This window comes from Heterocephalus glaber, unplaced genomic scaffold (genome assembly GCF_053883595.1).
Source record: "Heterocephalus glaber isolate CG9 unplaced genomic scaffold, H.glaber_assembly_v1.0 deba00001104, whole genome shotgun sequence".
NCBI lineage: Eukaryota > Metazoa > Chordata > Mammalia > Rodentia > Bathyergidae > Heterocephalus > Heterocephalus glaber.
Genome location: NW_028258193.1, coordinates 1825950 through 1838742, shown reverse-complemented (window position 1 = coordinate 1838742; position 12793 = coordinate 1825950). Strand labels below are relative to the sequence as shown.

Genomic DNA, 12793 nt, shown 5'->3' with positions numbered 1-12793 from the left:
AGGGCCGTGGGGTGTCACGGAGTCTGGGCCGGCCCTTGAGGGCCTCTTTCTGCTTCCAGCAGCTGGCACCCAGCCCAGCCAGTGCAGACCTGCGGCGGCACAGGTCCTGGGCCACTGTCCAGCCACACCAGCCTCGCGTGTGTCTGAAGCGAGGTCCAGGACCCTCCTGTTCTCTGCAGATATCTAAGCAACTTGGATGCTGTCATTCTAGGTCAGATGCACACCTTTACTTTCAGACCCAGCTCTTTCCTACTTCTTATGATTTCCCTACCTGCTTTATTTCCTTTTGAAACCTCAAACACAGCTTGGTGGAGCTTGTTGTATGGTGGCTGACGTCAACTGAAAGGTGCCCTTGGTTCCTGGCTAAAGGCAAGTGAGTAAAGTTAGCACAGAAAGGCTCTGGCTGATCCCAAGCTTTGTCTACTCGGGTCACTTGTGGCCAGAAGTATCAGAGTGCGTTGGTTGTTCTTCAGGGTTAATTCTCGTGGCACAGACTCCTCGGAGGCGATCTGTTTGCCCACTCTGCTCACCGCTGGATCTGTGGACATCTGCTGAGGAACTGGGCGGGTTACTCCACATCGTAACCTCTGTCAAAAAGCCTTGAGGGAAAGATGTCTCGGGCAGGTAGTGAGGCTGCTGCCTGGTTCCATTGCGACTTGTGTACATCGAGTGCTCCCCTCCTGTCCACGCCCCGGGGCCAGCTGCTGGTGCTACTGTGTCCTGGCTTCAGGAACTGCAGGTGCAGCCATCATGATGCAAAACAGCCTTCAAGAATCCACTTTGTGCCTGGATTTTCTTTGTTTGGCCTGCAGTTTGGGGGGTAAAAGGTGCATTTGTTAACACCTACATGAGTGACCATGCTAGAGTGCCAGGTTACATTTCAAGTTTCCTTGTTTTACTAAACAGAGGCGCATTGGCATCTTCATCCTGGGCCTGTGACTGAGTGCCAGTAGGAGCACTCGTGTACATTTCCTCCTGTGCAGGAGCTCTTGAATACAGGTCCCCAGGGCACTGCTCATTCCCTGTGCGAAGTCACAGCACAGTCCCAGCCCCAGCTAGCAGTGGCCGCCTCTGTCACCCTGCTGACGCTGTCACAGGAGAAATACCACATGGCGCGGTGTGTGATGTTATGCATTAAGCTGCATGAGTTTTAAAAGTTTTAAATACCACTAGAAGGACTTTTTCACACTGGCAGACTCTGCAGCATCCTCATGATAGTCCCGGGACCCTCCGCTTGGGGCTCTAGAAAGGCGATCAGGTAACATTGGATCTGCTTGTCAGTACTAACAGCGCTTCCTAAGTGAGAAGAGAATTATGTCCACACCTGTATTTTTAGTATATAGTACATGCACATTTAATCTTTTAAAAGTTTGGTGTTTAATTGAACCCTGTGAAAGTTTTATTTGGTCGTACCCCAAAAGAGTTGAAGCCTAGAATTGCAGCACAAATCAGCCTTTGCCAGGAATCTGTAATACCTTCCGATTGACATGTCCATTTTCCTCCCAGTTTTTTAAAAACAAAACACCAATTCTTATACAGAGCTAGTCATAATTTATTTATTGATATCCACAGAAACATTTGAAAACTCTATGCGAGAAAAGGAAGAAAAATATTGCAACTCTGGAATTTCCTAGAAATTTCTACCACATTTTAAATAGTCTGAAGATGTTACAGAACATTTCCTTTAAATTTTTCTTCCATAAAGGTGATACTCATAAATGTCCTATCAGAGTATTATTTTCCACAAAACATTTGAATCTTCTATGGATTTGCCATTGCTGTTTTTATTTAAAACATGTACATACTGGATTGCTATCCACACCTTGATTTTTTCCCACTCAGTCATCAAAATCAGGGGAGAAACTGAAAGTCCCCATGCCACACATGGCCGGGCCCGAAGGCTGAGCTTCCTGGCATGGGGGATTATGGGTCAGGAGCCAGGAACATAACCTCAGCAAGATTTGAATGACTCTTCCATATTTCGATCTTTCCACCCTCCAAGTTGTCGAAGACTTCCTTCTCACTTGGAAATAGGAGGAGGAGGAGCAGAAAGGGAGGAGGAGACCTCGTGGCAGATGGACGCTCGCTGGTCTGGTGGCATCTCAGGAGCACCCTGTGCCGGTGCCCTCCTGGTGCTGCCCGGCACCGGCACCCGGCACTGTGCTGAGGGCCTCGGGCCCTGGGGTGAACACCGGTGAGGTCACTGCTCGTGCAAGTCCGTCAGTGAACGTGTGTGCGTTTGTGTGGGGCTCTCAGGCCCAGGCCCAGCGAGTTTCGGCAGAGCCATGTGCCCGGGCATGGACTGAAGGACAGCGCACCGACACACACGTCTCCACCCCAGAGCGTGGATCTGAGCATCAGTAGATTTAGTCTGCAATATTTCAGATTTAGTCACCGATAATTGCTCCCATATTGACCATGTGCAGTATCCACCACCTTGGTGCCATCATTAAATGAAGTATTTCTCAATGTACCTCTGAGCGTTTAACTCCAGCGAGCGCCAGGATGTTCATGATCGATCCTGACAGAGCTGTATGGAAGGTGCAAGGTTTGTGTCCCCTCAGCAGGACTTCTGCATGTGACTTGCCATGCAGCCCCTGGCCCTCCTGCTCTGCCAGCCTCACCGGGCCCCGGGCAGCATTCCCTGTGGCATCACCTGCTGTTTCAGTGCATCCTCCTTATCAGAGAGCGTGCTGCTACCTCGAGCATGTGACTGCGGGAAGGAAAGCAGAAGGGGAGCCTCCTGAAATGCCACTCCTCGGTTGCATTGTTGGAAAGTTCTAATGTGCACAGGAGGTGGCTTAGGACTCTGGGACCTCAGGAAAGTTTGGGAACCTCACTAAGATAAAACCCAATGGTCATGAGACTGAGGAGCAACCTGGTGATTCTGGGTCCCTGAGAACTAGCAGAGTCAGGAGGGTCTCCATCCATCAGAATCTCAGGGAGGGAACCAGGAGCTCTGCAGTCCTCAGGACTCCTTGGTGCACCTCTGGCAAGGTGACCACTTCCTGTAAGTTCACTTTAGATCCCAGGAATTCTCCATCCATTCTTATCCTGAGTGGCTTATGCAGGAATCATCAGTTAACGTCTGAAGGTGAAACAAAATGTTCTGGCTTCAGCCTCAGAGCAGGACTGACCCAGAAGGGCAGGAAGTACATGGATATTCTCAGCGTCCAGTGAAACAATGTGACTTTTGCAGCATCTGATCACAATTTCACAGTTGTGATTAACTGTGCAGGAGCTAAACCGGATACGGGGAGAGGAGCTGCTCTCCAGGGAAGACCATTGCGCCCGTACCCAGAGCCCGGCCGGGCCTTCCAGAAGACTCATTGAGCGCCTGAGGTCACTTCCCAGGCCAGTGCTGTCATGACCTGCCTGTCTTCCACGACTGCACCTGTCGTAAATCAGAATCGCTCGCTGAAATGAAAGGCAGTCTTTGAGTCACACGCAAAGGATGCTGCTTGTCCCTGAGATGCTCACAAATCAGAAATGTGTCTTTGGTACACAGAAGCTCGTGCCGTCTGTGCTTCCAGCTGGCCTGCTTTGGGAGGTGTCATTTCAGGATTTGTGATGTACAGAGGCGTCTGTTGTGTCGGACTGAGGGTGTCTCCCACCATGCCAGATATTCAGGACAGGATGGCCCCGCTGCCTCCTGGGTTCCCAGAGAGGAAGAAAGTGAGTCCATCCAAGTTGCTCTTGTTAGGGTGGTAGGAGAAATCGAGTCACCTTGAAAATGACAGAAAGGGACTGCAAGGTACACTGGCAGTTTGGACATCTCTCAGGCTGGCTAACCTCTCATGTGCTAAAGTGCATTTCAGTTTACTAAAATTAACCCGCAATTTATTCATTTATGATTGTCAAAGACACGATGTATAAGATGCTTTCTTGTCCTACATTTCCTTGGTAGGAAAAATGTTTCAAACAGTCTTCGGAAACCGTTGTTATTTATTTGCTACTGGACTGTGGTGAGCCGGGGCCTTGGTGGATTTGAGTCTGACAGCCAGGCCTGCTGCCAGCCCTCACTCACTGTGGAACGGTCCCGCTTTCCTGTGCTTCTCCGGCAGTCTGGAAGGTGGTGGTCTGAGACAGCGCAGAGGCCTCCCTGGGCACTGTCCTGCCGCCTCCTCCGACCCCAGCTGACCCGGGTCGCCCAGGGGCAAAGGTCGCACTCCCAGGTGCAGAGGACCCTGTCTGCAATCACAGGGCCCCCGGAGCTGTGGAACCCGGCGCTTGCCCGTGACTCAACTGCTCTGGGGGGCATGTGGTCCATCTGCGGAGTTTCTCTCGGGGAAAGAGCACCTTCGTGGGTGGCAGCTGGGCGGCATCTCATTGTCCTGCCTCTTTCCGGGCACACTGGGGCTCACTCCCATGTGGGCTCGCTCCCCACTTTCCCATATCAAATAAATAATAACACTGCACAGACCAGTGGGAGCAGCCGGAGACAGAGCCAGGCCTGTCCCCAGCTCTGCCTTCCTGTGCTTCCTCGATCCACAGCCACACCCGCCCCCGCCCTTCCAGACTCCAGCCTTCCCCTTCCCACTTGGTCACCACACTCAGTGTCTTTTCTTCAGCCAGTGGATCAGCTGGAATGGTGAATGTTTCGTTTCTTTTAAGCAAATTATTATAGTAAAGGACACATGGCCACAATCCCCTCAAATCCTCCCCCTCGCTTCAAGCACACTCAGCCCGCCGTCCTGGCCACTTCCTGCAGCAGCTGTGGCGTCCTCTCTCCTAAGAGTCTTTGCTTGCGCTGTCCTGGCTGCCTCGGTGTCCTGAGTGGGCATTTAGACTTCGGGGAGGAGCCGGGAGTCACACAGTGCCTGATCCGGTGAATAAGGCGGATGTGGACACAGCCTCATGTTTAATTTTGACAGAAATTGCTGTGAACATTCGATCAACTTAGGGTGATCATGAAGTATGATGAATCTTTAAATCTTAAAATGTATTACAGCAAGAGAGACCTTGTCAATAATCCCCCTCAGAACACTCAAAACACTGCTTTGCTTTGAACACACTTAGCCCATCATTCTTGGTAATGTGTCTTTCGCTATAATAGGTTTTTAAATTTAACTTTTCAAGCTATCTTTCAATTATTCTTGTAATGACCCTTTTTTGACTAATGTCATGTAATGGAAGTGCCCTGATAAAGTAAGATGCACGGTGTCCTGTGTATTATTTACTAAAGCCCCTAGTACGGGATTCATATGCATTCCGCTCACAGCTTGCACTCTGTCTGTCTGTCTGTCTGTCTGTCTTTCCCTCCCTCCCTCCCCTCTCTTAGTATTGATGTCTGGTGAAGAAAGTTAAAAACTAGGACTATAAAAGAAGCATTCTCCTTTCTCTACACAATGTCTTGCTGAAGCAAAGGGCATTGTTGTGTATAAACTTTTACATTACATGTTCTACTCCTAAGTTTTCCTCCAGTTTGCTTGGTTTTCACGTTTTCCTGACCCAATTGAAATCTGCTCCCTGTGGTCGTGAGGCAGGTACACCTGAACCCCGTGGCCTCTGGCCATCAACAGTGTAGAGGTCTGGGGCCCACAGGACAGAGAGCAGCGGGAAGCGCCTGCTGCAGAACCACCAAGCCATGTGTGGGGCTGACGCTCTTCCCTCCTGCCCTCTCCTGTGGCCTCTGCATGTCCTCGAACCCCTGGCCAGTGCAGGCCGCCTGTCCCCGGCTTCTCACACATCAGGGGTCCCACGCTGGCTGGTGCAACCTATGGCCCAGGGAGGAGCCCAGGAGGGGCGGTCGTCCTGCCCGATGCCTCAGAGGGTATCCTGGGCATTGGGCTTCTGTGACACCATGGGGCAACCAGGTCCCCGGGAGCCTTGTGTCCAGTGACCCCAAGCCAGGGAGCCTGGGCCTCAGAGCATAGATTATTTCACAGGCATCAGTGAGCAAGGGAGTCCTCTTCTTAAATCTCACTGTGCACATTACGGAGTGCAGCCTGGCACTGGTGACATGTGCAGTGGTAACGCAGTTGCTATGGTGAAGTAAATTAGTGCAGTCATCACGGCACGTGGTTTCCTGTTGTGTGTCTTGGCTTTCACAACAGGAGCAGTGGAAATCACCTCGTTAGCCAGAACCCCACACGTAGTAGTTTTCTGGCTTTGAGTACAGTAATATTTTTCTTTTTCTGTCTGTCTACTTTACATCCTCTCCTTTAGGCTCAGGTACATTGTGGCAAATGGTGAGATCTTGTTCTTTTTCAGGGCTGAATAATGTTCCATTGGCAGCAACAAGTGAGGGTGGGTCCTCCTGTGTGGGCTGCTGAGGCGACTTGTAAAACATGACAAGGGCCAAGCCTGTGTCTCCACATCTCCTCACAGGATCTAAGTTTCCATCCTCAGGACTCCACCATCAGAGTTACATATGGGTCATTGAAACAGGATTCTGGATGTTGCGTTCTCTCTCTCCCGCAGGTCGTCTTTGAGCAGATGAAAACCACAGTCTCTGCCCATTTCTGAAAATGTCTGCTCTTTCTTCACCCTGAGAACAGCACTGGCATTGGCATCAGCTTTCTTATTAGCACCTCTCTCTCCTTGTCCCACAGTGTACCCTGGGGTGCAGGGTCCCTGGTTGTGCTGTGATGACCAGGGCCATCTGCGGCCCCAAAATATTCTGTCTTGGAGAGGAAGGGAGGGAGGCAGAGAGACAGGGACACGGGGAGAGAGAGAGAGAGAGAGAGAGAGAGAGAGAGGAGACAGAGACAGAGAGAGACAGAGAGGGACAGAGACAGAGAGAGACAAAGAGAGACAGAGACACAGAGACAGAGACACAGAGACAGAGACACAGAGACAGAGAGACAGAGAGAGACAGAGAGACAGAGAGACAGAGTTTTTGTTCAGCATCTTGTTAGCTATTTTAGTTTTCATCTTGTCTTCGCTTGCATGCTGAGTGGATCGACTGAATGTCCTCACAGTGTGCAGTGCTCAGCTCTGTCCGTGGTTGCAGGCCCCACTGGAGCTTGAGATTCTCTCCTCTGAACGAGAGGGCACTGCTGCACTTTCCATTCCCACGCTTCTCTGTCAGTCTTTGTCTGTGTTTTCAGCGCAGTAGTGTTTCCTCTGGGTGCTGTTTTTCAAATGTTCACACACTTGTGCACCCTTGCTTAAGTATCCGTGTTTGTGATCTGTACCTAGGCAGATGTTACGCTCGAGAAAAACTGAAAAGACATGATGCTTACAATAAAAGAGGTCACAGCCTAATAGAGAGTAAGAGATGCCACAAACTAGACTAAGATAATTCAAAGCAAGCTACGTCTCATTTTCACGAAGAAAGAGGTAATGAAGGAGAGTTTGGTATTCATGCTCTGCACGGTATTGACTCACAGTATCTTCTGCTTCCGTTGTGTGCGCTGATCCTAATCCTTGGCAAAACAGAGCTTGTAAAATAGAGTTAAATAATTAAAACTGTCAGGTCAATTCTGGAAGCACATATTTTATTGAAATGAAATGCATTTGCTTTGAAATATGCATTGGGATTCTAATGGAGCAACAAACTTAGAAGGTGAAGGACTTTCCAGAAATGGCAGTGTTGCCGGAAATTCTGAAAGTATCCTGGCCAGAGAAAGATATTATTTATCTTGTTAGGTAGAGCATTTGAATACCCTCATAAATGTAAATAATTACTTCATCTATAAGAACCTAGGAGAAATAAGCATAAGAATTTTAATTACCATTTTTTCTCATTTTTTACCATATTTCGCATTTTTAAAACTAATTGAAGGGTTGGGGATGTAGCTCAGTGGCACCACCCAGAAAGTCCCAAGTTCGATCCCTGGTACCAAAGAAAAGCTAATATGCCAAAAGTGCCTTCTTTTTAAACATATTTGTCCTTAGTACTGATAAATTACCGAGAGGGGCTGGATGAGACGTTTGTAGCATTTTGGATATGTTTGACTCAATTTCAGTGAACTTGAGTAAAATGTATTACTACCATCCTGGGGAAAAAATTACAGGGTTTTAGCTAATTCTTCCAAGATGCGGAGGTCATGGATCTGGTCAGTTCTGAGGACAGCAGATCACGGTGAACTGTGATGAACATAAGCTCACATTTGAAGAAGTGGTTCGGTTTTGACTGTAGCATTCACCTCCCATCTCATCATCCTTTCAGAATAGCACTCAGCCCCCGAGGTTTGCATATCTATAAGTCTCTGGCCCCGCCTGGCAGCACTGCAGTCTTTGCCTCTGTTACTAAGCAGGCTACTGCTTTTGGAGCCCTGGTGCAGGGCTACCCAGGCTCTGTGCGTAGCTGCCTGCTGTGTTCCGGAGCTTTTCCTGAGATCTTGGCGGGGCTATGTCCTTTAAGGCCTGGTGGTTTCTTAGCAGTACCAGTGCAGTGTGACTCCATGTGTCTGTGCCTGTAAGTCCAGTGTATACAGATGTGCACTGTGGCGGGGGGGGGCGGGGAGTGGAAGGATGAGAGATTCTGATCTTTTGGAAATCAGTTTCCAAACTGGATTTCAGTTGCATAGTCATGACTCCAGTTTACCAGAAGCTGAGAGGAGTTTACACACATTATTGCAGCCTGAGCTCGTTTTCCTGAAGGCATTCATCACCCCCAGGAGAACGGACACCTTCCTGAGCCTGGTTTCCCTGTGCACAGCCACCTGACTGCAAGATCACAGTCCCCTCCCTACGAGTCACTGAGTGCGCCCTGCATGTGGGCTCTTTCCTGTGCGGCCTGTGGACAGCAGGGGGACCTGAGACCCAGGCCAGGGGTCCACTCCACACCTCTATGAGGCCCATCTGCCCCCTGCCATGCAGTGCTGAACCCCTCTTCCTTTGCAGCGGTGCTGTGCCCCAGCATTGAGATGCAGCTGTCAGAACACGTCCTCTGGAGGCTGGTGTCCGGGTCACTGGATGAGTATGGAGCCCAGGTCCTGCTGAGCTGCAGCCCTGGCTACTACCTGGAGGGCCCCAGGCTGCTGCAGTGCCAGGCCAACAGCACGTGGAGCGGCGCAGAGGAGCAGCCGGCGTGCAGAGGTGAGTGGGCCCCTCCGCTGCAGGGTTGGGGTCGGGTCAGATGGGCCAGGCGGGCTGCTCTCCAGCTCTGGGCCGTGGCTCGTGGCATCCCAGGCCGTGAGTGCTGGTGTACACACTTTGTTTTCCTCGTTAATGATCATATTTCATAAACTTTAAGCTATTAGAATACTCAAGTGTTTTGCCTCTGCTCAGAGGCGAACGAAAGCTCATGTCCCTGAAGATAACTGGTATTCTGTGCAGAAGTTCTCGATGGGTCTTGGGATCACAGTTGTGCTGAGCACACTGTGTGCTTACAAGGGCTGTCTTGGAAGAGAGCTCATTATCCTCTCCGATGCAAGATAGGCAGTTAAGTCTGTGTGTAAGCTTCATGATAAATAGGAATAAATGGGAAAATAAGACAATGCGGGTATTGTTCAGAGCACTGTGTGAGTCGGGCATCTTAATACGTGATCTTTGTTGATTGTTGGCAGGAAATTACCATGCAGAGACAAGTCACTGGGCCGGTGTGAAATTTATAAAGTACACAGCTTAGTAAGAAAAAAAGAGAAACAGTAAGCAGACAAAGAATGGATGCTTAGTGGGCTTGGACAATAACTTTACTTCCATTTCTGGGGAGTGCATGTTACTGATGCTACTACAAGCTTTGGGGGACGCAGAGGAGTCAGGGCAATGCAGGGGGGGCTCGGTCCCCACCCGGGAGCCGTACCGCAGGTTCCCCTCGGCCGCATCCTGGTCTGGGCAAAGGACCCCGGCTGGGCTGGTCACCCAGTGCCTCACCCGGTCTCCTCCAGCACCCACATCTCCCCACCCTGAAAGCCACTCTGGGACTCGAGGACTCGCCATGAAGCCAAACAGGGGCAGAAGATGGGGCCAGGAGCGCTGGCCCCCAACAGGTCGGCTGTGCAGCCAGCATGCCTGCCCTTCACGTGTGTTTCTCTTAGTCCACGCCCACAGCCCATGATTCCATTCTCAGCGTGGGGTGGGCCCGTGTGCATAGCACACCCTAGTCCCCCATCTTTTCTACTCTTCTCTTCCTGCCCTCATCTCTGAGCCCCTTCCCATTTGAGAAAGATCTGTCTCCCTACTTCCTATTATCTATCTTTTATTTTGCTCTATATTTATACTTTGGGTCTCTCATATAACAGAAACCCTGTGATATTAAAGCCCATGTGTCTGATTTATTTCACTTAACATTATGATCTTAAGGTGCATCCATTTTCCTACAGATGACTCCATTTTATCCTTCTTTATGGCAGAGTAGTACTCCACTAAATATCACATTTTCTTTATCCAGTCATCTGCTGATGGAAATAGTTTAGCTATCAGAGTTGTGTTGCTACAAATACAGGCATTCATGTGTCACTGTAATATGATGTCTTTAACCTTTGGGGAGGGTACCTAGAAGAGAAATAGCTGGGTCAAATAAAATTCCTAGTTTTAGTGGTCATCATGAAGAAATCAGGTAATAACAAATGCCAGAGGGGCTGCAGGAGAAAGGAACCCTTCCCCATTGTTGCTGAGAGTGTAAACCGGTACAGCCACTGTGGAGATTCTTCACACGCCTCTGTCAGAGTCAAGTCAGAAGCAAGATCTTAGAAAAGGATGATGACTTCTTGCCGTGGATTACATGGGCTTCGCTTCCGAGGGTACACAGGGCTGAGCATGGCCTCCTGATTCCATGAGGACCCCCATCTGGTCACTGCGCCCTTCCTGCCCAGGGCAGGCAGAGGTGGTACTTGCTGTGCCTGGCCTTAGTCTCACATTGCCACTCCAGAAGGGAGTCTTCAATTTGAGGAACATCTACAGAAATCAGGCCACGAAGATCACGAAGCCAGTATCCTCCCCGGAGAAGGGCGTTCGCCACTCTAGGAACCCCACCTTTGGGCCCTGAGGTAACCCACCTGTCCTGCTGGTTCTGACACTGCCACATGTGCACTTGTCCTCGAGCGTCCAGCGAGGAACGCACATGGATTTGTGACACGCAGGGCTGAGGACACACTGTGCTGTCCATTGTCATCTGTCTCTTTCCGGTCATTGTGGACGTGTGGATTTCCAGGGTCAGTGGAATCCAACTGAAATCACTGTTTGCTTTGAGTTTTTCGGCTCAGTCTTTCACTACTTGGCTAGAGGAGCATCTTTGACCTGGCTTCCTTATTTTGTCCCACTGACGTGTTTGAAATTCCGGTTTTCTCGTAAGGCCAGGGCCCTTCGTGTGCTCTTGGACTCATCCTGCCAAACGTGGCACTGGGGGCTCTCTGGGTGCCCGGTGCTGGGCTGGGACTGGCTTGAGACGAAGGGGCGGCTCTCTGCTATCTCTCCCAGAAGTCCTGCTGTTGATATCGTCAATCTCTCTCTCTATTTCGATTGATTTTTTAAAATGTACTATCCCGGCAAAGCAGCCTGTCCATACGTTTTCTGCATTTTGGAAGCACGGCTGTGTCACAGTAGATATCCCACTGCTCGGCTTGGTGTCAGTCAAGGTGTTCACCGCCTCAGAAGCCTCTCGCCCTCCACTTCCTGTCTCGCGCGGCCCTCGCCGGTGACCCCGCGCCCAGGAGTCCAGGAGCAGCAGCCACCTCAGGACCTCTGTGTCCCAGCCCTGAGCACCTGTGCAGCCGGTCACCCAGCTCCCTGGCTCAGCGGAGGCGGTATATCCTGGGTCAAAGGTCTGGCACCCCGACCGATGCCTGCCAGGTCCCCAGGCTGAGCTCAAGACACAGCCGGGACTGGGTCCTACCTGGATGGGGCCCGGTTCTGGCCCGCTCCCTCTCAGGCGGATGCAGGTCCATGGTGCTGAAGTCCTGTGGCACCATGCGCTGGGGCCTCCGCAGCGAGATGCTTGTGGATCAGACCCTGAAAGTCTGTTGGGGACTTGCAAGAGACTCAGACCTCGTTCGAAGTGGAGTTGCTTCAGGAGCGCACACGCTGAAGGGTCTGGGGTCCAACCTCAGACTCCGGAGCACAGAGGGAGCAAGGAAAGGCACAACACAGGCCAGCACAGCCACGAACACGTGAGGCTGAAACTCAGTACTCGCGTTCATGGGTGCTAGTGCTATTGTGTGTTTTTCACAACCAACTCTAGTTCAGCGTGTACTACTACTCCTTTTACTTATTTAGGACAGATATTGAGTTCCTCAGGCTCATAACCCTCTACTTTCTCAAAGGTCTGTTGAAAATATCAGAATAAAAAGGCACAGCCATAATAATGTTTGAGCCCTTAGCACTCAAAAAATAAAGTGGCTGCACAATGGTGCACATCTGTAAGCCTAGGACTCTGGAAGGCTGAGGCAGGGGGATTGCAATTTTAAGCCCAGCCTGGGCAACGTAGGAACATGGTGAGACCCTGTATCAAAATTAAAATATTTTAAAAGAACTGGGGATGTAGCTCAGTGAGAAGGCCCCCAGTACCACAAAAACTAAAAAGAAATGAAGTAAACAAATAATCAAACAAATAAAACCAGAAAACAAAATACAAAGTGAAAAATATTTTTACAACCTTATGATGACATTATTTTCTAGGACTGACAAGGATAAATTCACTAAACACATTAATTCATTTTGCTGTAACACATTTTCGTTTTATTTTATACTTGAATTCTTTTCATCTCCCTTGTTCCCCCTTTGCCGACATGCACACAGTGAAACGCAGTATGAAATCTGCTGATAATGAACCTTACTACTCAGCAGGTACGTGGGAACCCCAGGAAGTTCAATGCCATTTAATTTCTTAATTAGAATTATTAAAATGATCCTTTTCCAGTGGTTTCTCTGCCGAGGAAATGCAGCTGCCTCCACAGCCTCTGGG

General features: G+C 50.0%; 1 protein-coding gene across 5 annotated transcripts in view; it reads left to right on the top strand.

Annotated features, from left to right (window-relative positions):
* The window catches only part of Csmd1 (CUB and Sushi multiple domains 1), a 1515607-nt gene that overhangs the window by 1438674 nt on the left and 64140 nt on the right, over window positions 1–12793 (top strand). For all 5 annotated transcript variants that reach the window (XM_087210084.1, XM_021248185.2, XM_021248184.2 and 2 more), the window contains one exon: window positions 8794–8988. In XM_087210084.1, coding sequence (XP_087066210.1) covers window positions 8794–8988 — 195 coding nt within the window. The remainder of the gene's footprint in view (window positions 1–8793; window positions 8989–12793) is intronic.